The sequence below is a fragment of the Phyllostomus discolor genome, chromosome 7 (genome assembly GCF_004126475.2).
Source record: "Phyllostomus discolor isolate MPI-MPIP mPhyDis1 chromosome 7, mPhyDis1.pri.v3, whole genome shotgun sequence".
NCBI lineage: Eukaryota > Metazoa > Chordata > Mammalia > Chiroptera > Phyllostomidae > Phyllostomus > Phyllostomus discolor.
The window spans coordinates 115127053-115154553 of record NC_040909.2 but is presented as its reverse complement, the minus strand read 5'-3'; the positions used below and the strand labels follow the sequence as shown (position 1 = coordinate 115154553).

The window sequence follows — 27501 nt, the reverse complement described above, 5'->3', positions numbered from 1 at the left end:
TTTTTAAGTGAGTATTTTTGAAAAGAGGCAACTGATCAATGCTTCTCTCTGGCACTGATGTTTCTCCCTCTCTCTCTCTGCCTCCCTTGCCCTCTCTCTAAAATCAATGAACATATCCTTGCATGAGGATAAAAACTTTTTAAAAGAGAAATTAGATGCAATTATTCTATTTGGTTCTCAGAGATACACGTATTGTACTTTGATTGACAGATTTTAAAATATTGATCATTAGAACAAATGTATTTTCTTCCTTGAATGGTTTTGCAGCACAGTGGTAAAATGGATGAAAACCGATTCGTGGCGGTTACCAGCACGAATGCAGCTAAAATCTTCAATCTCTATCCAAGAAAAGGAAGAATAGCTGTAGGATCAGATGCTGACATTGTGATTTGGGACCCAAAAGCTACAAGGTAAGTCTGAGTTCTTGCATTTCTTGGATTCGTGATGCAGAAAAAGTACTAACGGGCCAAGAAATTATGCATTGGCCTTAATCAGCCATTTCTCATTAGGTGATTTATTTAGCCAGGCTCAGGAGTTTTGAGCCTGTGCACAGTAGAACGCTTTTGATGTACAAATATTCCTTTGTTTTTCTTGGCATAGAAGATGCAAAAGTTGTGTTGCTTTCCGCTCCCTGAAAATAGATATATGTATAAAACCAGTTTGAATTTACCACTTCAGTGCTTGGCAAGCACCTGCATTCACTCGGAGGAAAGGTACAGCGAAATGAAGAAAATAAAAGGCTTCGTCTGAAAGGACTGAATTGAAAACTCAAAATAATTACAGCCTCTTTAAAGCTTTCAGATAGAAAAATGCCAGCACAAAGGATGTCACTTTCAGTTAGCCATATTTTCCAGTTGAGTTCATCTGGAGCCTATCATTCCCAGTAGACTCCAGCTTTTTGTTTCCAATTTCCATAATTCTATGTTAATATTGCAGGTCTGGCAAATTCCAGCTCAGGAACACGTTCAGTAGGAGCTGAGGCTCTGCTAATTTCTCCTCATAGCGTGTCAGCCCAGGCAACACCTGCATCCTGATTTGTGTTTTTAAAATAAACTTTGCAGTTGTAATGGAGAAAATTCCAAATACTTTCACATTATTACGTGTGCATGCATGTATAGGTATTGTTTCAAAGCCTATTCGATTTTTCACTGTAGTAAGAAGCAAAAAAAAAAAGTCTGTCATTTCCTGGAGGGTGATATTATATCACAAAGACCCAGTTTCAATTGAAATGCCCCTGGGGTTGCTCTGGGGAAAAGAAGACCACTCGAGAAGCACTAGGCTGCCATTGCTATGAGCTTAAAAACAAACCCCAAAGATTCTCTTAGAAAATATTTGTGTTTTTGAGCTGGACACTCTCCACTCTCCTCTGAGCACTCCTTGTCCCCCACTCAGGGACCAGTTCATGGCTGGCAGCCCTTGGTCCTTGCACGCAGCCTTTAGTGAAGTGTATCACCTCATTACTGGTTTAGGATCCAAGCAGATGCAGTAAATGGTGGTGTGAACATCTTATTTACATAAGATACGAACAAAGGCACAACTCTGAGTCTTTGTTATGTTAATGAGGAACCATTGCCCATTTAAGGATGAAATATCTAGTTGTCAAAAGATTCCAACCTGTCTTCCTGCCTAAGAAATGCATGCGTCATGCAGTTGGTTGGAGCGTCCTCCCACGACGAAGTGTTGCAAGTTCAATTCCAGGTCAGGGCCCATACCCTGATTTCAGGTTTGATTACTGGCCCCAGAGTGTACAGGAGGCAGCCAATTGATATTTCTCTCACATCGATGTTGCTGCCTTCCTCTCTTTCTAAAAGCAATGAAAAAAAAATGGTCTCAAACAAAATGCAGGTAGGTTCTCTACAAGACTATAAAAATTGTCCTTGGAAAGACAATGGAAAAAAATTGCTGGGATTTGGATTGGTCGGTGGATGAATTGAGCATGCTGTGGTTAGAAAGCTCCCAATGTTCTCAAAGTCACTCTGCCAGGGCTGTTTTACACGGCAGGGGTCTGCCCAGGGGTGTTTCTGCTGCAACGAAAACAATGTAGGCAGCCACAAGGCTGGGACCGGATAGGTCTTTTGAAATGATTGGTGATTTAAAGAGCTCCTGAGACTGAATCAGAAAATGGGAAAAAAACATCATGTGGAAGAAAAATTTGCGGAAAACGGTGTTTTGAAGCATAGCATCTGAGAGGGTCATAATAATGGTTATAATTAGTAACAATTTGCCTGTGTGAAGCTCCCAGTAGTCTTACATACAAATGCTTTGGTGCCTAGACTGTGATTTACAAGGCAAGACAATCACAGTCACCTTGGGGCCATGACTGGAGCGCAGGAGGGTGTGTGACAGCTTTGAGATCAGAGCCCTGATCCAGGGTCTTTGACTTTGCAAACTTGACTGCTTTCCTGCTTTCCGTGGGTTTCGGTGCCGCGCTGTCTCCTGACGTCACAGCGGAGCCCTCTGGAGCGTCTGGTACTGGACCTGTTCTCGGTCTCTTTTTGCTTTCAATCAAGTAGTCCAGTACCAAAAAGCTTTTTGGATTTGATTCTGTTCTTTATCCCTCCTCTTCAAAGGTAAGGGAGAAATATAAATACTCTAGTGAAAGATGTGACTGCATCACCATCTAATTCTCAATGTGGAGAGCACGGGAGGCCCTTCCCCGTGGTTCTCTTTTTAACCCAGCACCTGGGTGTCCCCGGCAGCCCCCAGCCTTAAGGTCTCCTTGGCTGTCTTAATTTCTGGGGACAGCCGTGGCTCAGGTGTGAAGCACTGCCTTCCGTAGACAACTGGACAAAGAGAAATGACCTGGACCTAAGGTTATGCATAATTCACTTACTTTTTTCACCACGTGTATTGTTGCTTGGAAGATATTTATAGGCTGCGATTATGTGTCCTTGAGTCATGTTTGTTGACGATATAAATTTAGACCACTTTCTCACGTGTTAGCTACCGGTTCCTATCACATTGTTTGTCTTTCCTTTCCTGTTCGGTTGTTTCTGAATAGCACCTAGTGAAACCAGATGTTTAGTTTAATTTTCAAAGATCTATATATCACCTGCTGTATTCCCCTCACTTCCAGTCTAAGAATAACCAACTTAAGGTCAAAGTACAAAGCTTTTGTGCTTTTAAGTTTCTTTCTATTTCTTTCATCAGTTCTTTGGTATTTCTTACATAATACCTGTCCTTATAACAGTAATGAGAACAGAAAACTAAACACTTACATGTTCATTTATGTGTCTTTTGGGGTGAAGACTCGAACTGGCATTTAATTATCAGCGCTAAGTCTTCTCCCCCTGTGTCTGCTGGTCGTGTGCACCTAGGCGCACGTCGGAAACCGGCACTGCCTGGGGGCCTGACGTGTGGTTCCGGCCCAGCCCCAGCACTGCCCGGGAGGGGGAGAGCCACACAGGTCACTTAAGGTCTCTGTATGCCCACTGTCTCACGGGTAAATCGGGACTACTAATAGTTGTTCTGCCTACTCTATGTTTCTCTTAGACTCTCATGAGGTAATGTATGTGAAGATGCTTTGTACCCTAAGAAAGGGCTCCACAAGCCAGGTGTTTCTGTGGTTCTTTCTCTCAGTCTAGTTTGCCTGGCGTCATTCTTTGCAGCTCCTTTTCACTCCCAGGTGTTCTCAGCTGTTTCGCCTGCGCTGACCAGGGAGGCGGGTGAACCGTAGGGCTGTACCTCTCTGGCCCCCGGGCTCTTTTTAAAAACACCTGGAAACCTTTTTGGTCCTCTTTTCTTTGCTTTAAACTTTTTCTTTTTTGAAAAAATGGGGAAAGATTATGTTTACTTGGCAGAATACATTAAAATAATTTCATCCCCTTTGGATTTCTTTGAGTTATTCCATTTCTTGCTTCTCTAACCCTTCAATTTAAGAATTTTCCCTAAGCCACCATCAGAATTTGTTCCACTGTGGTTATTCATCTTTTTCAGCGTGAAAATTGCAGACTGTGGGAGACAGGAGGGAAGGGGCGGTTGACGAGGAGGCTTTGTAGAATAATGAATCTGAAAGGATGTTTGGACAAGGAGAAAGCGCGTTTGTCGTGGTTCATACTAAAAGAGAGAATTTCGCAGACACTGGGTGCTAGCTCCTTATCTAGGTTGATCACGGGCCAGCCCTCCGTGTTCTTGGCGGTTATAAGAAAGTTGCTCATCCGGGCAGGCTGTTTCTGACCGATGTGTACCCTGCTGACCCCAGCGAGGACCTGCCTGGTGTGCAAGGGTACGTTTAGCTTCGTCTAACTGTGCACACATCGCCCATAGCTCCCCACCGCCTCAGACGCCTCCGCCGCATCGCCTCACAGCCGGCCCCTCTCCCCTCGCAGACTGAGTTCTGTTGACTGCTGTGCACCACTTACAGTACTGTGCCACAGTTTTTTCGTTCTTTCTTGTTTTATTGAATGTATTGGGGTGACACTGGCTAATAAAAGCATACAGGTTTCAGGTACACAATTCTACAACACATCCTCTGTGCACTGTATTGTGTGTTCACCACCCCCAGTCGTCTCTTCCCATCACCATTTATGGCCCTCATACCCTCCTCCCCCTCCCCCCTCCCCCTGCAACTGCCACACTGTTGCTCATGAGCCTTTCTCTTTTTCTCTTTCTGTTTTGCTCAAGTGCTCCACCCCCACCCCAAGCTTCTCCCCCAACCATCAGCCTGCTCTCTACCTAGGAGTCTGTCTCTAGTCTGCTTGTTAGTCCATTCTGTCGTTGGATTCCACGTGAGGGAAATCATATGCCTGTTCCACAGTCTTTACTCAGTGTTTTTGTCTCTCATTACCATTCTTTAGTCTAATCCCATTTTTTTTAAAAAAAGTGTTATATTTTAGACTGGATTTAGAGTTACAGGGAAGTCGCAAAGATGGTGTCGAGTTCTCATATACCTCACACTCAGTCTCCATTGTTCTCTCACATTACAGGTACAGTACAGTTGATGGACCGTGCAGATACATTATTATTCACCAGAGTCCATACCTTACTGAAATTTGTGTAGATTTTTAAATCCTTACCCAAGGGTATGTTTATTGATGAGAGAGAGAGAGAGAGAGAGATCATTGGCCGCCTCCCACATGTACCCCCATGGGAGATCAAACCAGCAACCTGGGTATGCGCCCTGACCGGGAATCAAACCCGTGACCTTTTGGTGTACAGGATGATGCTCCAACAAACTGGGCAACTCGACCAGGGCAAAATTTCTTTAGTTTTTGCCTAGTGTTCCTTTTCCCACTCCAGGAGCCATCCGAGACGCCACATTATCTTAGGCATCCTGTTTCCTTAGGCTCCTCTCTGTGGTCTGTGACAGTTCTGCTGACTTTTTTTTGGTTTTTGATGACCTTGACCATTTTGAGGAGTACTAGTCAGGTATTTTGAAGAGTACCCCTCTGTCTTTTCTGATGACTTTTATGATGTCTTTTCCTCATTGTTAGCCTTGGGTTGTGGGCTTGAGGATCAAGACCAGAGAGGTACATACTCTTTCGTCACAGCCTCTGCACGGTGCACGCTGTAGCTGTGACATCCCACTGCTGTTGTGGGCCGGATCAGCTGGTCGGGGAAGAACCTGCCTGGTTCCTCCGCTGTGCCGTCGCTCTTTTCTTCCCCTTCCCGTGAGGTTGTGCTTTGTAGAAGGAAATCACGATGTGTAGGCCACAGTTAAGGAGTGGAGAACTGTGCTCTGGTTTTATGTTTTAATTAATCCCATATCTCCAAGGTCTGGCCCAGTGCAGCCCAGAGCACAAGCCCAACCACTATGGAATGGGTGGCTGGGATGGGTCCAGCCTTCCACACCGCACGGAAGAATGACGTGCTAAAGAAATGACATGAACTCTAGCATACACGTGAAAGTTACTAAGAGGGTAGATCTTAAGTGTTCTCATCAAAAAGAAGTGGTAATTATGTGACATGATGAGAGTGTGAGGCAGCTCTGGTGGTAATTATTTTGCTATATCTAAGTGTATCAAATCAACACGTTGTACACTTGAAACTCACACAATGTCATATGTCAAGTGCGCCTTAGTAATATGGGAAAAATAAAGGAGAATTGGAATGCTTTTATTCAACACCAGTTATGATGAGGGGAAAGTAAGAAAAGCATTTTCTCATCTCCTGCTTTTTAATGTATTGCAAGTTACCAATAAATGACGTTGTGAGAGAGAATGAATGAAGAGGAATGTGAGCTGGGTGGGTTTCCCAAGGCAAAGAGGAAGGCCTGCCACACTGGACTTGTGTTCTTTGCGTCCCCTCCACGTTTGAGGCTGGGGAACAGTTAGCTTGTTAAGCAGCTCTAATAAGGGAGAAAACGAAGGTAAAAGAGAGTTGGCTTCCTGGGTTCCTTAACTCACCCACCAACTCAGCGCTGGGGCACCCCTGTGAGCCAGGCATGAGGGCCACGGTCGGCCGTATGTACCAGCCAGGCCCTGCGTTTAGGAAGCTGACGGTCAGTGTAGGGAGAGGAGAGGAGACATGAGGTCAAAGGCTCTCCGTCTACGGAATGTGTTAAGACTGTCATGCGAAAGGCAGAAACACGATGCCACTGATGTTCAAAGAAGAAAGACCATTCTTTTATCAGCACAGGCATCTGCATAGGACCCCTGTAGAGGGAAGAATGAGTGAGATGTGTGGCCCTGAGAGTCAAGACTAAACATGCAGGAGGGAGAAACTGAGGCATGAACAGAAGGGTTTGGGGGGAAGTAGTTAAGGCTAGGGATTGAATGAAAGGGAACAGGTTCAGACTGTGCAAGGGAGTGGGAAGGTGAGGAGGTCGTGAGCTGTCTGTCTCCAATTTTAACTTTGTTTGTTAAGATTTTAAACAGAGCTGATCTAGTGAAGAAGCATTATTTCATCAAATTAGTGAATGGATATATCAATAGGATTTTTTTCTAACAGGATATTCCCGTTTATTTTACCCACATGATTTTAATACTAGCTTAAGGCTGGTTATGTGAAGGTTTTCTGTCTGGCCACACCATGAGAGGTTGGCCAACATTTCCCTTCGAAATTTCCTGCAAGGTTTTAGCAAAAGCAATTGCCCAGCTGTCTAGCTAGTATCACAAATGAGAGCAACACGCATTTCACCCAAGAGCCTGAAGGAGGCGCCCACAGCCCACAGTGAGCTCAAGCCCCAACCAGGCCATTAGGGCTGCTGGTTATGCAAGAACCAACCAGCCTCTGGAGAATGGATGCATTTGCTAATGATTTTTGGCTTTGTGATACATAGATGTTTTCATTTTTAAAAATTCTCATTACTTATTAATGGCATGTAGAAATAAGTATGCTTGCAACACCATCTGTAGCCTTACACGCGGACTGTGTTGAAGTTACTGAGGGAGATCAGGGGAAAGAAAAGCAGCGCAGCCCTGTTCTTTTTCTTCCAAACCTGTGAAAAGATGGATGATCCCGGGGTGAGAAACCTGACACGTGGTGATGGATGGTGAGAGAGAACTGGGAGTGGGAGTCTGTGGAGACGGTTTGCACGTCCGGATGAAAGATTACCTAAGACATTACTAGCCTGTAAAAAGTTCCTGCAAAAATCAGCTGCAGTAGCTCTTCTGCGTCATTGCACAATAAAAACAAGCTGCACTCGGTGCACACGGAGCGTTCACCTTTTCCAGAAGCACAGGGAGTCTGCTGTGTTCGGCGTGACGGCTCATTGAGCCCGTGTCTGTCTGTTGCTTGCTACAGAGGTTATGTGTCCTAACACTTCGCTACTTGGGTCAAAGCCTCAAATTTAAGGGCACCTTCCTTATCTAAACGTTTCTGTGGAGTATCTTGGTACTTGGAGACAAGGGGAAGAAATCAAGAGTATGGTTTTCATGTAGCGTCAAGACAGAATCTTGTGATACCATGTGGTGGAGGCAGAGGCTGGTCAGATCGGCCAGCTTGTTGAATATCTGATTAGAGAGGATGGCATTTGAGTTACTTGAAAGCCCATAGCAGCAGCAGTAACTCATGTTCTGGCAATTTAAGACTATCCTGTGAGCTTCGGTTCTTCAGTATTCATTAAATAGCACTTAGTTACTATGGCAACTGTCCGTTTCCAGTATTTATGAGCTCCAGGATATCTTGCAGAATCTCAGGCACACAAACACACAGCGAACACATTGTGTGCACTGGAACATTTAATGAAGACTTTTAGCTACAGTGTATTCTGCAGAGCAGGCACATTTTACTCACAGTTATTTTCACTTATTTTTTTAAACTCAATTATAGCCGGCTTTGACTTTGAATGCACCATTCTCAAGGTACTCTGCCGTCTTTCCTGCTTAATTTCCTCCCTTTTTTCATTGAAGAGGGAGATAAATGAATTTAACTTTACATTCAGCGAAAAGGAATGGCTGACAGCTTCTGAAAGGGCCCCTCGGGAGTGCAGTAGGGGCCTTGTGTATGAAAGAACACAAGGGAGAAGTGACTAGTTCACCCTTGGGTCATGGGGGTTGTGGGGTGTGGGGAAACAGAAATAAGGACCAAGGTGTCCTTTGGTAAATGGTGATGATTGTGGCTTATTATTATAGGTGTATAAGCAGTGGCTATTTCCCAGATGCTACTGGGCATTTTCCCTTGAAGTTGCATACTGTGCCTCCTTTGCCTAACTGATACACTATAACTTTCCTCCCCCTCAAAAGAAGCATATGCACACACACACACACACACCAGCACACACTCACACACGTGCACATAAACGCAGCAGCCGTTTCTGCTTATAAAAGTTGCTGAGCCTGAAGAGGTGGCCTTTAATGTCTGTTTCTGAGAGTGTTTATACGGAACTCCTCTCCAAACCCCAAACCACACACTCCCAGCGCACACGGAGCAGAAGGAGGGGTGGCCCACCCAGGCTGCGTACCAGGTGCCTGGTGGAATGAAGAGAATCTAGGCGGTGATTTGTCACCGTGCCACATCGCCCATGTCCATGGAGGTGACATGGCACCAGGTTAAGGTTTCTGGGTTGTACTTTTGCACAGCTGTGGGGGCGCCCGTCACATGGTGCGCACCGCAGACTCACACAGGAATTATGACAGTTTTCTGGCAGATGACTGCAAAGTGTCTGGAGGAGTAATACATGCTCTTTGCTAACCCATCCCAAATGTAGCCCATCAGCTTGACTGCCAGGGGCAGGAGCAGAGCCATAGTGTAAAGAGAAAAGCTTTGAGGTTGGTTTTCTACTCTGCTACTTGCTCGCTGGATGTGAACTTGGGGAGTTTCTTTCATTTTTCAGATTTTAGTTTTTTTATTGTAGGACAGGGATGATGGTGATGGCATTGATTTCATAGCATTGCAGTGGATGTTTAAGATAGTGTACATAAAATGCTTCGTGCAGTAACAGAAATGGAAACAAAACAACTAAAATGCTTGGTACATAGTTAGTGTCCAGTAGTGCTTGGCGTGCTGAAAGTGCGCAGTTAGTAGCAGTAGGCGGTCAGTAGGCAGTAGTACATGGTCAGTGGCAATAGGAGGTCAAATTTATTAAATAAGTGAGAGCTGGTCTAACCAAAGTTGTGACTCAAAAGTCCTTGCAGTAATGACTTAATTCGCACATGAACAAAGGGTACTAGAATTGAATTTCATATGAAAGCTCCATCTCTTGTATTTCTGGCACCATCCAATTTTCACCAAGAATGGCTAACGTGGAGAAGTTTGGATGGTTTCTTTTGACTAAGATAATCTGATATAATCAGAACTCCTATGTGGCCCAAGATCTGACTCCTTTGAAAAAGTATTTGCAGCCCTGGCTGGTGTGGTTCAGTGGATTGAGTGCTGGCCTGTGAACCAAAGGGTCACTTGTTCGATTCCCAATCAGGGCACATGCCTGTGTTGTGGGCCAGGTCCCCAGTAGGGGAGCACTCGAGAGGCAACCACACATTGATGTTTCTCTCCCTCTCTTTCTCCCTTCCTTCCCCTCTCTCTAAAAATAAATAAAATATTTTTATAAAAAAGAAAAATATTTGCAGTGAAACTATTACAACAAACCACCTAAGATTCATTTTGTGGCCTTCAGAAGACATTTGCTTTGAAAAAGGTTTGGAACATGCATGAAAAGAGCTAGCTTTGCTAATTAGCTAATTACCTATGGGTAAAAATTTAACCACTCTTTATTCCAGGTTGTTTATTTAAACACGTTCTTAGGCAACTGAACCTTTTCAGTGAACTAGAAATGGTTTCCAGTGACTTCACTACTAATGGCTACAATTTTCTTTCAAATTATGAAAGAAAAGCTTCTTAGGAACAGATCACAATGACCCATTCTATCATTAATCATTTGCCTCTGCCAGAGGAAGCACAGTTTATTTTGAGCATTAGGATTTGGGCAAACAATAAGCACCAGGGGGAGGTGGTTGTGCGAAAGGCATGGGTTTTCTAAGCACCTGCTATATTTTTTTTCCTACCTGACATATATATTTTTCTGGCTTTGGCATCTGCTTGTCTTACTTATAGCTGTATTCCTAGATTCCAAAAACAGTGCCAGCCACCTATAGGAGCTCAATAATTATTCATTGAGTGAATAAACCAGACATTAATAGTCTTGGGCCAGTAAATGAATGTGCAACTTAATAATTTTGTTGGGCTTTGTTTATCTGCTTCTGGAACTAGTTCAAGATCCAGATTTTACATCCCCCTCTTTGGATTAAAAAGAAGAGAATTCTTGGCACTCCTGCCTCCCCTTCCCCAGAGCAGTGCTTGGCAAAGGGGCATTTCGGCGTCAGTGGCGAGGAGCATCTCCAGACCTGGCCGTGAATGGGGTTTAATCCAGGTTGGATTGTTTTGTGGTCAAATAACTGTGCATTAGCTGCAGACTCTCTCCTAATCATCTTAGAGATGTGGGCCCTTAGTTATGAAGGAAACAGACGATGGCATGAAAATGAATCAAGGGGAATTTAATGTCAGTACCTGAAAAGAATCCCAGGGTCCTTATATGCTTAAAGCACAGCCAAGAGCGGGGGCTTCCCACTCAACCTTCAGAAGAGGATCACAGTGGAAGTCTATTTGGAGGCAGGGAGCAATTCACAGAAGGACAGTCTTTTGCAAAGGCCCAAACAAAACATTTTTAAAAACTTTAATTTAGGCTTTTTTTTAAAAGAGCCTAAGTTCTCGAAGTATGGCCCTTGAACAACCAATGCCAGCAAAATCTGGGAATTTATTAGAAATGCAAACTCTCAGGCAGGTGCCTCAGAAACCCTGGGTGTGGAGCCGCTGGATCTGGGTTTCAATAAGCTCTCCGGGGGGATTCTGATGCCCACTCAAGTTTAGACTCTTAGGAGTCAAATAAGATGTTGAAACTCATGAAGTCCCATCAGGTCCCCAAACTGAGTTCTCTATAACCTTCCTTGATTACTGCTAGTTTTAGGGAGCTTACTAGCTAACCAAACTTTTCCGTCCTTTTGGGGATGGCTGCATTTGTTAGGATGTTCTTCCCTTGTTGAATTAAAAAAAAAAAACCTTCTTTCAGCTCCTAACAGGTCTGGCCTCTGGGGTTATACAGATATAGCTATGCTCTCATACAAAAGTCTTTTCATTCATTCATTCATTCAATCATTTGTTTATTCATTCACTCACATGCTCAAACATTTGAACAAGGTTATTGGCCCCCATTAAGCCATCCCATCACCAGATGAGCATTCTTAGATCCCTCAACAAATCCTTAGGTCCAGGGTTAACAGAACCCTAATGTCTCGACCACTCTTCTGTCCTCCCTTCTCTTGACATACACTTGTCCATGTTTTATGGACACGTGAGTCCCAGAACTGGACACAATTCTGCCTCTCAGACCACCGCTGCAGAAACAAGTGGGGCTGGTTAGTTTAATAACTAAATGTAGAACTTTGCATTCCTTTATTACATTTTCCTAGCATGCATCTTGTGAACTTGCCATTTGTAGGTTAAAAACCGTAAACTGCAGGCAATTGCATGAGGCTCTAAAATCACGTTTGTTCGTTTGATAATTAAAAATGGGCATTGGATAGTCTGTCTGTTGTTTGTGTTAATGTGACCAGGTCTACAGGCAACAGCTGCTTCGCAACACGACAGCTGTAAAGTGCACTTGGGCAGATAATAATTTACAATGCTCATAATTTTTAAAAGAGGCAATATTTACTGTAAACAAAAGGCACAAAGGATAATGCAGTTAACATTATCTGTTAATATTCCCGATCCCATTCCTTCCCGCCCCCTGACAACCACCCTGGATTTGATGTTTATTAGATCCACGCATTTCTGCATTTCTTTCTATTCATATTGTATATAGATGTATCCCCAAGCCACATATATACACACATATAAAATGTGTGTATTTTATCTTTGTGTGAGTTGATTGTACTATACCTATATTGTACAACTTTATCATATTGTGTTTGTGGTATTTATCCATGTTGAAATACATGGTAGACAGTCGAGGACAAGCATGAATAAGGCACAGTGTCGTGCTTCACCACGCGAGGCGAGGCCAGAGCTGGTCGAGACGTGGTGGTTTTGCTTTTTTCTGCAGTCGCTGTTTTGGGAGTGAGAGTCTGACATCCCAGTGCAGACCAGTGGTTCTCACCGCCAGAGAGAGAGGGGGCTGGGGCTGGGGCTGGGTGGGAGGGGGTGGGGTCAGACAACTTGGGCTCAGGACCCTCCCATCCCCAACGTGACACAGCGAATGGTCACCTTTACTGTTTTGTGAAAGATTTTACTTATTTATTTTTAGAGAGAAGGGAAGGGGGGGAGGGAGAGAGAGAAAAAAAACATCGATTGATCACCCCTCAGATGCTCCCCAACTAGGACCCGAACCCCCAACCTAGGCATGTGCCCTGACCAGGAATGGAACCGGTAACCCTTGGCCTTGCAGGATGACACCAAAACTAAGCCGCACCAGTCAGGGCGAACAGTCACCTTTAGACTTGGGTCTGTCCCTATTCTGTTTTCTACCTGCGTACCCAGCCCCTGAAATACAGATGCTTGGCACCCACCCGAGACATGTGCACAAACAGGCGTGTTGACCCGTGATTTCCTGATTCTATCACATGTAAACTGAGAGTGAAGACTGTAGAATATATAGAATACAATCATATATACGATGAAAGAATATTGAACATATATACAGGGTGAGGTGAATGTAGGTTTTCAGTTCGTATGGAAAAATAATACAATAATGAATAATAATACAAGAAAAAACTTTGTGTTCCATGTACTCAACAACTGTAACCCTACTTTTGCCGCACCCCGAATATTCCTGGGGAGCGATGAGCTGGAGGTGCTGAGCGAGCTTCTGGCTAATTCAAGGTCAGAGCTTCCTCGAGGTTCTGCCTACCGGGCAGCCTGCGCCCTTGGTGACAAGTGCGCACTTGGCCTGGTTGTGGCATGGGTCCCTCCAAATCCGCCAGTGCTCCTGGAAGTTACTTCCCACCACAGCCTGCTAGCAGGGGGATTCTTTGGCCGCCGGAGGGCAGTTGCCATTCTCCTTGGAAGACGTTGCGTGCCTGGAGCACACTCCCCAGCGCCTCCCAGAGGAGTGGCCTGTGCAGACCGGAGAGCTCTAGGGAAGCAGAGTCAGGGTCCATTAGGTTTATTTTGCAGCTGCAGTTGGAGTCACATTAAACCTATTGCCTAATTTCCTTTGTCTAAGTTGATTTCTCTTTGGCCAGAAGGCAAATGGATCAATACTGTTTTTTATGCCGACATTATGTTCAGCCTGAAGGAAATTTTCCACCAGTTCACTGTGCGGGCCTTCAGTCCAGTAACAGGGGCTGCGTGCTGCCTGGGCCACAAGGAGCCTCCCCCGGTGGGCACGTGAGGCCTCCCAGGGTGCCTTTCGGGAGGGGTTGGACAGGCTGCTCCCTCGCGCAAAGCTTGGCCTTCGTGCTGGGGCTTCGTGCCTTTGTTTTTCCGTCCACCCTCTGATATGGAGAGCTCTGCGTCATTGGTCTCTTTCCTGGGAAGCCCTTTGCTCTATACTTTTCTCTGTGTTTGGAATGCTTTCTGCCTCTCCAACATTTCTTATGGATGTTTGTTTGCATTTCTGTATGGTATTTTCTCCCTGTCTTCCCCCGGCCCCCACCCACACTGTGATTCTGCCCATAACTTATCACAGGGGAGGGAAATGTTCATACTTGGCTCCCAGTTCGATTCTCCTACCAGACATTTAAGGAGAGCTAAGTTTCTGGTGGCAGAATAATGAGAAGGCAATTTACTCACAGGAAAAAAATGGGAGCATTTGTCCATGTGGAAGAGTTGCTCAATTCCGCCCATGGTGAAGGGGGACAGCATTAATCGGTTGTGCATAAACATCTATTTATTGCATGTTTGCTCTGTCTAAGAAATGTATCGTAAACAGCACTGCTGAGTGTGCAGAGCACGTACATGTAAGGCATAATAGCTGCCGTCAGAGAGACTTAATCTTGTGGAACAGACGAGATACAAACATGGGAAAGAAAGGCTAACTCTTGGAAGAACAACATGAGTTCAACACATCACCACAAGAGGTGGGCGGGGCCTCAGGGGCTTGACTCTTGACAAATGAGTGGTCCAAATCATCAATCTGAGTGGGGGTCATCGAACTTCACTGAAGACTGGGGTGGGCATGGGAAGGGGCTTTGAAGTAACTGAGTCCTTGGGGGTAGCTCTGGATTAGCAGGAAGGGGACGGTAAAGCCACCCACACGGAGAAGTCAGGGGTAAATGAGGGAAAGTGGGAAAGACACATTCAAGGGACAATCAAGAGACTGGAAAGGCAGAGGGAACAGGAGACCAGGCCGTTGGAGAGCAGTTGAGTCCTGGCCAGACGACCAAGAGCGCTGAGTGTTACTTTAAGTACAGAGAATTCTCCGTTCGACAGCATGAGCTGTTGAACGTCTTTGAGTGAGGGTTTGAACTGCTCTCAATCCATGCTTCCCAGTCTTCCCACGGCACAAGCACAAAGTGATCTTATTTGTAGGCTACGTGGCAATAAAGAGAAAGGAACTGGGGAGACTAGGAGGAGAATGTAGCATAAACAACGTGCCCTGCTTTGCCTGAAACTTCCTTAGTGTTAGCAGTAAAAACCGGTGTCCAGACAAATCCTTCCATCTAAACCTGCACCAGGCTGCTTGTCACCAGGAGGATGCATCAGCGGTGACCAGCCTGTGGGCTCCAACCACACCTGGTCACCTGGGGGTCTGAGGGTCTGGATCTTGTATCTGGGCTCATCAGTTGGGAGGCTGATCAAACAGCATTCAGGGTGATAAGTGTGCAGGGCGGGCTGGAGGCAGGGAGGAGGGTCAGGAGGCTTGAGGGGTAAGTTAATAGCAAGTTAATAGCATCGAAAAGATTGATTTAAGACATTTCTTCTTGTGTCAAGAAAAATCCTCCTAGACAACGTGGTGAGAAAGAGGACTCAGAACTGACTTTAAAACAACTGTGGTCTTGTTCATTGATACCCCAAGCATTTATTGAGTGCCTACTGGGTGTGATACATTATAATCAAACTTGAGTGAGAAACAGCTTCCCCTAAAGTAACTTAGGATGTAATCAGACAAATAAAAATCACTCCAGATAATTAAGATAACCATAAGATAAGGGGAAAGGTCTGGGCGTGCGGTCCAGTGGCTAAGGGGCATGGGATTCGGTGTAGAACTGGGTTGCTGGATTCAAACCCCAGCTCACCCATACGAGCTATATGATCTCGGGCAAGCTACTCACCTTTCCAGGGCCCAGTAAAGAATACAGATGTGCTCATAATAGTTCCAACGTCTGAGGGTGTTGAAAGGAGGTAATGCCCTCAACATGCTGCATGGCATATAAACTTTAAGAAACATTAATACCAATATTACCATTATTTCAGATAAATTAAGACACCGCAGATTTACACACTGGAGGGTATCAGAGGTATCGAAGGAAATGGTATCAAAAGAAATGACCCTTATCATGTGGCATCCTAGAGCACAAAGCTTAGCTAGAGAAATCCCAGAATTCCAAAACAAGTCCCAGAATTCCAGTTTGTTTTGTCCATCATAGTTTCATGTCTGTTTATTCGGGGTGGGGCAAAAGTAGGTTTACAATTGTTCGTGTGGGAAATAATATAATGATTAATAAATAATACTGAAAAATAAACTTTGCTTACTCACAACTATAAACCTACTCTTGCCCCACCCTGTACACGTCTTGTTCCGCACACTTAGTTTGTAATTGGCTTGCTAATGGGGCTCGGCTGTAGCTGCAGTTTAAGCAAACATCCCTGAGGCTTCGCGTCGCCCAGGGCGGCAAAGACATTTTTGGACGTGTGACAGCACGTGACTGTCGTTTCCAGGGAAGACTCTCTCTCTATATAATTTCTTAGTGTTAGGTCTTTTGTCTAGGTTTCCGAGTAATAGGTAACTTCTACAGTTTTTACATTGTTTTGCTATTTTACGTCCAAATTTCTGATTCTTTCCATTGGATGGATACTAAAAGAGGAATCACTGCATCAAAGGGCATGCACATTTCAGGGCTCTCTGCCCATGTGGTTGCCACCGCTCACGGCTCCTTACCAGCTCTGGGAACAATCTTTTTTTTCCTTTGACTTTTGTTACATTTGCCGGTGAAAATTGTTACCTTTCAGCTACAAACTGCATATATTTGAGCACGAAGGAAGTTGAAGATTTTTTTCATGTGTATTAGTCATTGTTTTTTTTCTCTTCTACAAAAACATCTGATTACACCCTTTGTCCATTTTTCTTTTGGTAACATAATATTGTTTGTGTCTCTCTTTTTTTAAGCCTCACCAGACATGATGCTCATTGATTTATCTTTTTATTTTTTTAGAAAGAAGGGAAGGGAGGGACAGAGAGGGAGAGAAAGTTAATGTTAAAGAGAGGCATCGATTAGCTGTCTCTCGTATGCGCCCTGACTGGGGACTGAACCCACAACCTAGGTATGTGTCCTGACCAGGAATAGAACTTGCAACCTTTCTGTTTGTGGGATGATGCTCCAGCCAACTGAGCCACACCAGTAAGGGCTGTTTGTCTCTTTATTTCAATGGTCTGTCATATTTTTTGCAAACTCCCCAAGGTTTATTTTGAGGAATAATGCTATAGTTACCTGAAACTGCTTTGCATCAACTATAAAGCATTTTATATACATATGTACACACACACACACACAGATATATGCATGTTATTATTGAAACATTGACTTTGTTCGTATGTTCCAATCATGTTATAGCAAAGAGGTCCTTGCAAACTCAGGAATAGGTATGACTGGAGTGTGAGCTTAATTGGGGCAGGGATTTTTGTCTGTTTTATTCAATACTGCATCCTTGGTCCTTAGAAGAGTACATGAATGAATAAGTATATAATAGGCCCATAGATGAGTAAGGATTTGCTACAATGTTCCATCGAGATGACTTCTTTATTTCATCTTCTTGTTTGCCTCCAGCCAGAAATGAATAGAGTTGTATGTAGCTGGCAGGCCAGAGCTGTGAAATAATGGTCTTAAAATCCTGATGTTAAGTATCTTTTTTGCTAGAATCTAACTTTCTTTATGGAAGCACTATAAACCTAATTAGTAATGCTACTTCACTTATTGAAGTGACACAGTGGAGACAAGAGAAGTTTAATGATGCAACCATGGCTTTCAGCAATATGATAAAAGATCCAGGTTGTTTTGTCTGCAAGATATCAGGGTTTCTAACTCCTAAATATACGGCAAACTCTGTAGTCCCTCCGCGCCTCATTGTTATTTTCCGGCACCTGTGAGAATAAATTGTACACAGGGTATAAAAGAAAACATGACACTATGTCTTAAAATTGATTCATTCTTTGGCTGCCTATTTTGGGGGAAGGTTTTCACATAGAAATTCGTGCTGGTAGGTATAATCTCCTGGAGAGACCTAAATTCAACTCCCTGGGGCCACCTTCTCTTTTAAACCTTTTCTGCTGTTTTTGTCCCTAATTATGTTTTCCTGTTAAAGTGCTTTAGTATTCCTGAGGAAGTCGGTGTAAAATTTCATATCAATGCGCATTTTCTTCAGACTTGTGTGCTGGGTGGACCACTTATAGTGGGAGGCAACATACAGTGGTTAACACTCAGTATGCATCACATAGACTGTTAATTATGATCTTAGGTGAGTTACTCAGCTTCTCTGAGCCTCAATGTCTTCATTTAAAATTCCTATAAGATAGGTGTTTTTTTTCAAAACCCTGCTTCCATTGCATAGTAAGGAGAATTAAATTAAAATAATATGAAAAGCTTTTACCACAGGGCTTGATGTGGAAGCATGCGGCCAGTGCAAGCTGCAGGCGTGTCTTGCTACTGTCATCCTGTCCATCACAGATGACCTGGCCGTGGCTATCAGCCTCTGAGCTACTGTTAGTCAATGTGAGAAAAGCCAGTGAACACACAGCAAAGGTATTAGTTTGGATAGTACCAGATGAAGAGAGATCCCTGCCAGAAACTATCCTGGAAGTAACCCATCTGGGATATAAACAGAGGGAAGTGGAACGACTTGGAGATAGATAGGTATACAGAGATAGAGATAGAGATAGAGATAGAGATAGAGATAGAGATCGATAGATATAGAAATATATAGGTACTTATATATACATTGATGTATATATATTTGTGTACATATGTAAATGTACACACATCTGTTTATGTGTATGTGCCTTATATATCCATGTGCACATGTACATATACACACACAGGTATACCTATAAACATACTCACGTGATTTGACCTTCCGTGATTGCAGGAGCTGGGTAAGCACTGTCTGCAAGGCTGGCTATTTTTGCATTGGATGCTGGAGCTTAAGTCCAGCAGGCAGGCCTTCGAGAAGGGAAGAGGGGATCAAAGGGGAAGAGCAAGGACAAGGCTGAACCACAAACATGAGCTGGAGATGAGCCTGCAGGCAACGTGAGCTGCCAGTGGGTGGCTGCTTCGGGTCTGCCCTCCGAGGAATAGATGCCATCAGCAATGTGGGGATCGTTTTAAGGGCGACAGCACTGAGGCTCAGAGAGGTTAGTCATTTGCCCCAAATCCCACAGCTGGAAAGGATTTGGAGCAGGCCTGGGTGACTCCAGTGTCTAATCTCTTAAACCCTGCAAGGTACAGCCTCCCAAAAGGGCAGGGAAGGATGCCAGGGGCACCTACAGCACAGGAGTTAGTACTTGCTCTCTGCAGGCAGACCTCCTGGGTTCGTAATCGGGCCTCCCTACTTACTGACAGTGTAACCTGGGACGAGTTAATTTACCTGGGTTTGCCTCAGTTTCCTGGTCTGCCAAGTGGGCATGATATAATGCCCTCAAGCAAAGGTTGCTATGTAGAGTCACCGTGTTAAGGTTTGTGAATTCTTTGTAACAGTGCCCAGGGCTTTAAGCGCCCGGTTGCCAGTCATCACCCAGGTTTGCCCAAGTCAGCAGGTTCTGCTTCTCTGCGGCGGCAGATGCCCGGTCAGGCCCCACTGGGTGTCGCTCGCTTTCCTGCCTCCAGTGCGGATGAGTCCGCCCTGAGGCGAGCGTGGTGGTGCCGCTGAGTCAGTTTCCCGGGCTGCGTTTCTGCAGCTTTTCCGCATGACCACCTTGGACCCTGGGCCTCGTGCGGCTCCAGGCGGACGGAGGTGCCGGTGCAGTGAGTGCGTTAGCCCCGGCGCCCGCGTCCGTGACCCAGCAGCAGATGCCTTGGGGTCTGGTCAAGCGGGAGCTGTGCGACTGTGTTGCTAATTGGGACTCTGGGGCTGTGCTTCGAACTCTGCCAGAGCCTCCACAACGCTCTATTTTAGGAGGGTCGATGAAACGCTCGAGTGCACCGCGGCTGAAGTAGATGATTCATTGTCGCCGAGCTCTTGCCCAGATGAAAGGAAGATAATCACTATTAAAATTCCAAGTTCCGGTAACCTTGCTCAGGCGTGAAGAACACAGCGCTCTCATCCCGTGGGCAGGGGGTGGCCGCTGATGGCTGGGTGTGGTGGCAAGAGGTTGGAGTGGGGTCAGTTTGCCCGTGTGTTATTTCTGACCCTGCCGCGTGCTCATTGGGCAACTCGGTCTCCCTTTCCTCATCAGTTACATGGAGACAGTAATCAGGGTGCTGAGAAACTGAGTGACTGGAGAGCGGCAGCTGCTTCGTGGGCGGGGCCGCGCCCGGAGCTGCTGGGGCAGTCGCCAGGGTCCCTCTGCCTCACCTCTTCCTGTTACCTTTCTTGTCCTCCGTTGCGCTTTTTATCATTTCCTTGTTTTCCTTTACCCCTCCACCTTTCCCGTCCCTCTTTCTCTCCAGGTCTTTAAATTTTTTCTTTTCTTTTTCTTTTTTTTGCTCTCTCCCTTGCGAAGCTTTTTAGGTCTTTCAGTGCTCTCAAGAGCCTTGTTGTTCTCCACCCCTGGAGCATTTAGAGCAGTGGTCAGCAAACTCCTTTTGCAAAGGGGTAGGTAAATGTTTGGGGTTTATGGGCCATAAGGTCTCTGTTGCTACTATTCAACGCTGCCACTGTGGCATAAAAGCGGCCATAGATAATACATAAATGAAGAAACACGGCTGTGTTCCAACAAAACTTTATTTACAAAAACAGGCTATGGGCCAGATTTGACCTGCAAGCCATAGTTTTCCCACCCATGACTCAGAGTTTTGGCAATTACAGGCTCTTCTCATTGAACATCCAAAGTCCACTCCTCTGATGGACATCTGGGGTCTGCGTCCAGGTCCCGGCACGACACTGAGGGAGCCTTTGGTTCTTGCTCCACGTTTCCCCCTGCACAGTCTTTGCACAGTGCACCAGGAAGCGAAGGGAAAAGGGTGCTTTGTTCATCGTAATGGAATACCATTCGAGTCTAGAAGATTCTAAAGAAATTCCCTTCAGACCCTTGGACCTTCAGTGGCTCCATCAGTCCAAAGCCGACTGGCGGTGTTCTCACGGTCAGCATTAGGTGGAGTGTGGCAGCCACGGCAGAAACACACAAGCGTGGCACTGGCACTGCACGCTTCGCGTGGGTGTCAATAGACTGTCTCCACCTCCTTCTGAAAGAGCTCATTCCCTGTGCTGTGGTTGACATGAGCTGCTTTCCATCATTAAAGGAGAAGCCTTTTTACTTCACAGACCTAAGCCCAAGAGCTAGCTTTCCTACCTGTCAGATGTGTCCTAGGCAATGCAACCTCCTTCAGCCTCAGTTTTCTTATCCATAACATAGGAACAACAATAACATGATATCATGGCCTTACTGTAAGGATTAAATGAGACGATGCCTTTAATACCTATGGCAGAGCGACGCGGTCCATACGGGTTTGTTACGGTTTTGACTATACAGTGTGTTCTGATGACTTTGGAGCTTCAGAGAGCCCTCCCAGTTGTGACGGGCGTGGAATCAGGTGACAGGCTCGCTTTGTCACCTCCTCAGGAATGCTGGGCCCCACTCATGTTCTTTACTTTACTTTTTTATTGAATGTATGGGGGTGACAGCATGGGTTAATAAAACCATGCAGGATTCAGGGGTAGAATCCTGTGACACATCCAGCCCCCGTTCTTAGGATTCCGCAGCTGGACATTCGCTCTGACTCTCAGGCGGGGCTGCAGCCCAGCCCACCTCCCAGGCTCCCGTCTCACCTGGCGCAGACGGTGCTTCCCTCTCTCGCCCCCGGGCCTCCCTCGCTGGCCGTCAAGAAGTTACTTCCCAGTGTCAGACTGCATTTCATCTGCCAGTGTTTCTGCTTACTACCCCTTTTTATTCCCGGCAGTAGGGATAGAGGGAAAATAGGTCATCTTCTTTAAAAGGAAAAAAACACCCAGCCAAGTTAAAAGTCCCCCAGACATTTTGGATAACTAACTTTGTCTTTTCATCTCTTTAGTTGAGGACCCTACCGTCTTCCCTTCATATTCTGGCCCTTCCCTTCCTTTCTTGAACTACGGCATTAGAGCTGAACATAATAATAAGTCTCTGGCCTCTCTGAACTTTTCAGGAAGGATATCCTGTGAATTCCACCTGGCATATTTCTGTGCAGAAAGCTGACATCTTGTCCTGCCCAGGCTGTACCCACAGATAGTCTGTCAAACACTGTCATCTCGCTGAGGGCAAGGCAGCCTCCCAGGGCGGGGGACGATATAATTACAAGAATAAATGCATACTCCACCCCAGAACGTGAATCTAACTCTTTCAATACACCAGGCCAGTGGCTCCCCTTCTAAAAGCTAATCCTCCTGCCTCACCTGTGAGCACATCTGTGTTTTACATTCACGGAGCATCATACAGCCCAGTGCCATGCTGGCTGGCTTTGGCTGACTCACGTTCAGGTCCTGTTCCTTCAGGGCTCTAAATTATTTTTAGTTCCCCACTGTCTGAGAACTATTATATAGAACATGCAACATTTATGTTAAGGAGTGATTCTGAAATCTGCTGATAACTTAGTTTCCAATTAAACAAACATGTGTATGAAACACCATCTAGTTGCTCCGTGCCGGGTGAGGCACAGGGGGAGGAGACTGTGGCTCCTGCCTCCAAGGTGAATTTGCCAGAGTCCAAACCCAGTTTCTCTAACCATGAGCTACGCCACCACCCGTGACTTCCACGACACAGCTCCAAGGACAGAACAGTGGGGTTGCCTGGTCAGTTGTTTAAGTCCATGTTGGGTCCGCCTTTTGTGAATCTGCATCAAATGTCTTGTCATTCCCTAAACACCAATACAGTGGCCAAGTTATTGTCCAATTTCAATTTAATAACAGACCTGAAGCAATTCCCATTTTCTCCTCCGTGGGAGGAAGTGGTTGTAGAAGTCTGACTAGAGGACGGAAGATTGATGGGTGCAGTGAGCGGCAACTGTGCTTCATAATGACAATGCACTTGAAGTAGCACCATTTCGCATCTCCAGAGACCTGGCTGCCCTGCTCTCCATTGATAGAGCTTGTCACATCCAAGACGTGACAAGAGAGATAGTTTGAAATAGGCAGTTGGAACACATGCCAAACAAAATATCTTCTATTGTGACCACGTTGAGAATGACCAATTGCGGTTTAAGGAATTTTAAATAACATCCTGAAGCCCTTGCTGCTAAACAGAGAACAGACTAGGAAACATCAGGGAGTCTGGAACAGGCTGCCACTGGTGGATAAAAAATGTTTTCATTGATTGACTGCTTTCCTGGTAGCTGCCTACAGAACTTTCACGGGGCAATATTATCCAGCGGTTAAAAGCCCAGCCCCTGTCTCGCCCGAGCTATATAAACTCACTAGCTCTGAAACATGGCGAGTTACTCATGTTTTAGTGTCTCGCCATCCTCATTTATCATAGGGTTGTTGGAAAGATTTAATGATTGTGGTTCTCTTGTGTCAGATACAAGGTGTCCCGTAACACCATGTAGAGAGATAAGTTACAGTTTTAAAGATGCCACTAATAGTCCTGACATAATCCTATGAACTTTTGTTGGTTCTCATGGCAACCCGGTAAGAATCTATCAGTGCCCTGGACAAACTGGCTGAGTCAGAGAAAATATAACAAAATACTTGAACACGTCATTTCCCGGGGGTCAGGAAGGCCCCCGCTGCTCTAAGCAATCCTTTCTCTCCAGTGTCCTCTCCCCATGCACACGGGCCGAGTTGTTGTCTCCTGCAGGCTTTGCTCCAGTGATTTTTCTCCTCCGTAGGAGCACGCGGCTTTTGAGAGGAAGCTGTTTGCAAAGGAACAGAATGTTTTTTCTGCAGCTGTGATGTGAGCGGTATCAAAGTTATTGACTAAGTTGGAAAACAGCTTAATGTTATCTTTGGGGCTTCTGCTTCCCTGACGGCTTGAGCCTTGGAGAGGGGGATAATTGGGACTCAGCAAGACAACCGTGGCGCCCCCTGCAGAGGCTCAAAGGGCACTCGGCGAAAAGCAGCCTTTCCCCTGGGCAGAGTGATCACTGAGCACCCTGCCTGAGGCTTTGCTAAGGAGGCGTCCGCAGAACTCCAGCCTCACTCACCAAATGCGGAGGTTTAAATCGTTCCTATTCCTCCTGTCACCACGGGGCCTGGCCTGGCCATCGAATCAGGAATTAGAGAGAAGCTATTTCTCATAAATGCTGCTCTCCTAGGCTCACTCACATTTTGTTACATTTGAAATATATTTGATAATGAATCTCACAGCTCTTGGGTTTTGCTTACAAGTGGAATCAGAGCATCGCCCTACATTTGCATCTGTTCTGCAGGCAGATTTGGTTGAAAATTGCTTTTAGGGGTTTTTTTTTTTGAGTCAGACCTTTTGAACGCTCCCTCAGAGACATCCATGGGAGTTCTACTCTTCAAAGGACAAGGTCATTTCAGGGGTTTCTGGCTACAAACCTTAGGAACCACCTTATTCTCACCCAAGCAAAACCACGCTCTACAAAACCCATGGGAATCTCAGAGGCAGAAGGAGCGGTCAGTGCTCCAGGCTTCCCAGGGGTGTGGCCAGGACAGGCCCAGGGCAGCCCGCAGCTGGTCCATGTTCAGGGGTGCGCCCTCCAGTCACTTCACATTCTTTCCTGTCACTCTGCCAAATATTCAAATTCCTGGGGAAGAACAGGGAACATGCCTGACAGTCTTCCCTCCAATGGGGGAGAAAAGCTTCTCAAAGAAAAACTGAGGTGCTGACACCAGAAAAAAGGAGAATGAATGCCAAGGGACAAAACCATTGCACTTGCTGCCCTGCTCGCCTCAGGGTGGGAGCCTGTGTGTGGCCCAAGAGCTAATGTGCAAAACCCATGATGCCTGCCCCAATTTGCCTCCTAGTGTGGCTCAGCCTTACGATGACGGTGGGTTGGTCCACTCACTGAACCTCCCTGTCAGTCAGAGCCTGGGCAAGTGCGTCCTTGCTGCCGCCCCAGCCGGCCCGCCAGCAGCCAAAGCACTGCCTGAGGCCACCGGCTGTGCAGGGGAGGCTACGTTAGTCTGGCTTTGGCCTTCACCCCTGGATCTGTGCTGCATCAGAGGGAGCCCCTTTGGGCAGCTTATGAAAGTCTGGAGGGTGTTTGGTTCTTTTTCTGTGAAGCTCTGAGAGGGATGTGTCTGCTCCTGTGTGCCGTGTGACGGTGCCACTGGTCAAAAATGGGGCTAAACGCTCACCTCTGCCCAGGACTTAACGTGGGAACAAGGCTCGGATGGCCGCTGGGCTCAGGCTTCATGCTTAGGAAAAGCCTCAGATTTGTACTTTTGAGATAACCACAAAAGGAGAGTTTTCAAAAAGTTCCAGAGATATAGTGCAAGTATTAAAAGCAAAAGATGCATCAGGCAGGGTTCTTAGCTACAACCCAGTGAAATCCACTCTGGGTAGTTTAATAAGGTGGAGGGTAGGGGGAGCGTGTTTAAAGGAACCTGGTAGCTCAGAGAATCTCCAGGAGGCACAGGGGATCTGCAGAGAGGCTGCCCAGCTAGGAGCACAGCCTCAGGCCTCACAGGGCAACTCCGCCGGCCCCAGGCTGCCCCTGGGCACAGTCACAGGGTTCCCTTCACTGAGGCGAGGCCTGCACCTGGCTTTCTGCTAAACCTCTGTCACAGCTGGCCCTAAAAGCAGGCTTTGTCCATCTCCACCCTCACCCACATGGATCCCTGAGGCACCTGCTTCTGCAGTCACCATCTTGCCATGCCAAGCCTGGTGCGAGCGCACCACTTTGGAGGTGACCTCGTCACACAGTTGGGTCCCAGTGGCAGAGAAGGCTGGGCAGGCACGTTTCTGGCTTCTGTCCTGGGACAGAAGGCCCTGACTTGGAGGAAATGTGTTCCAAGGAACAACCAGGGTCTTACGAAGGCAATTGTGTGACTTTGAACATGTGCTCATTCCGTGAATGGACCACGTCTCCCATACTGCACTAGCAGCAAATAGATTTTAAACACATTTCATGCTAATTTTATAAATCTTGTGATGATGTTGCCCTCCATTTTTGTTTAAAACAATTAACTCTTGAACATGTACCACAGATTTTTTTAACCTTCTATGGTACAGTTACAAGTGCCCTAGTGTTGTCAAAAAGTAAAGGGGATTCCGAGCTTTCTGCTTCCTTTGGTGTCAGGCTGTGTGGCCCCAGGCAGGCGCTCACGGGGCTCCATCTCAGCACGTTGTCTGGGACTCGGGGCCATAACTCTTAGCTGCGCACTTCTCAGTGCTGATAACCTTAGCGTTTCTAAGTATTGCTCGGTATTGATGAACAAGTGTTCCCTATTATTTGATAAGGTGCAACCAAGACTGGTAGTTATAGCAAGTTTACTTGATTTATTATAGACTGATGAGCTTGTACAGCTTGCCAGAAATGTTAAGTCCACAGCGGAACTTCGGGACTGGATGCTCGCGTCCCATTCAATTCCGTGCTCCGTTTCCAAAACACAGTCAGCCCCAGAGGACAGTGCAGGCAAGAAATAAAACCGACGGGAGGAAAATTGTGTGACTCTTTTTGTTGTTGTTTTTGTTGTTCATTTCATGAATATTTATTAAGCACCTACTGTGTGCTGGGGATAAAACAACATGGCCTCTTTCTTTCTTAAAAAAAAAAAAGAATAGGTAGGTTTTGTTTATTCCAAAAAGTAAGGCAAACATCTGCTACACAGTTCTTTCATTACTGATTTTCTGAAGACTCTAATATATGGAAGTAAAATTGGTTTCTTTGCAATTTCTCCCCATTTACTTTAGTTTTGCTCTATGTAGCCCAGGGAGCAAATACAACCCTTCTCAAAAATAAATGTTCAAATGTTTGGAGGCAGTTATGTTTTTCCAGCTTACATTTGTCATTTAGAGGCAGGTTCCGTAAGTTCCTAGCAGGGTGCCTCTTGGGAGACACACTCCCCCTTGTTACGCTGCTTGAGTGGTCTCTTTCTTCCTGTGCACACGGAGCGGGAGAAGAGGGACTCAGCAAGAGGTCACTGTGTTGGGTTTGGATCATGACAATGGACAGAGCAAAGACACACAGTTTTGTTCTGGGTCTTCAGGGTCAGCTTCTTGGGACCGTGATTTCTGTTTTTCCTTCTCTTTTCATTTTTCCACATTTATTGAGATGTAACTGGCATGAGACCAGGACTCCTGAGCTGAGTGCTAGGGAGGGCAGAGAGGCAGACCCCACAGTGAGAAGTGCATTCAGGGTCAGACGGAAGTGTGGAAGCCAGCGGGTTGGAGAACTGCGGCTCTGGCTGCGAGGGAGGAGCTGGGGGAGGGCCGACACCTCGCCAGACACCTTCCAGGGTGGAAGTAGAGCACTTGTTTTTTGCTCTTGGCGGTAACGTCTAGAATTTACATTTTGTGTTAATTTGGCCTCATTTACATAATGCCTTATTATAAAGAATCGCTTAGATATTGCCTAATTGCCTTCTTGCTCTTGCTTCCTGAGGGCTGAGATCATCAAGGTAATGAGTGACCTTTGTTCGGCTAAGGCAGAGAAATGGATGTAATATCTCGTTGTCACAGACTCTTTGCTTTCATATTTTTTGGATTTTTGTTTTTTCCTAGCCCACAAAGCCATGTTACTTTCTATAGTTCCTTTTGTACTTGTCCACTTGCATATGTGTTTTCCTTGTAGATATGGTCTGCATGCTTTCTGTAACTGTTAAACTTGATATTATATAATTGCTGCTTTCTTTGCTTCTCCGGCATATTAATTCTAG

At 45.8% G+C, this 27501-nt stretch overlaps 1 protein-coding gene across 1 annotated transcript in view; it reads left to right on the top strand.

Moving 5' to 3' along the window:
• The window catches only part of DPYS (dihydropyrimidinase), a 69372-nt gene that overhangs the window by 32466 nt on the left and 9405 nt on the right, over positions 1 to 27501 (top strand). The window contains exon 7 of the mRNA XM_028533854.2: positions 268 to 410. Coding sequence (XP_028389655.1) covers positions 268 to 410 — 143 coding nt within the window. The remainder of the gene's footprint in view (positions 1 to 267; positions 411 to 27501) is intronic.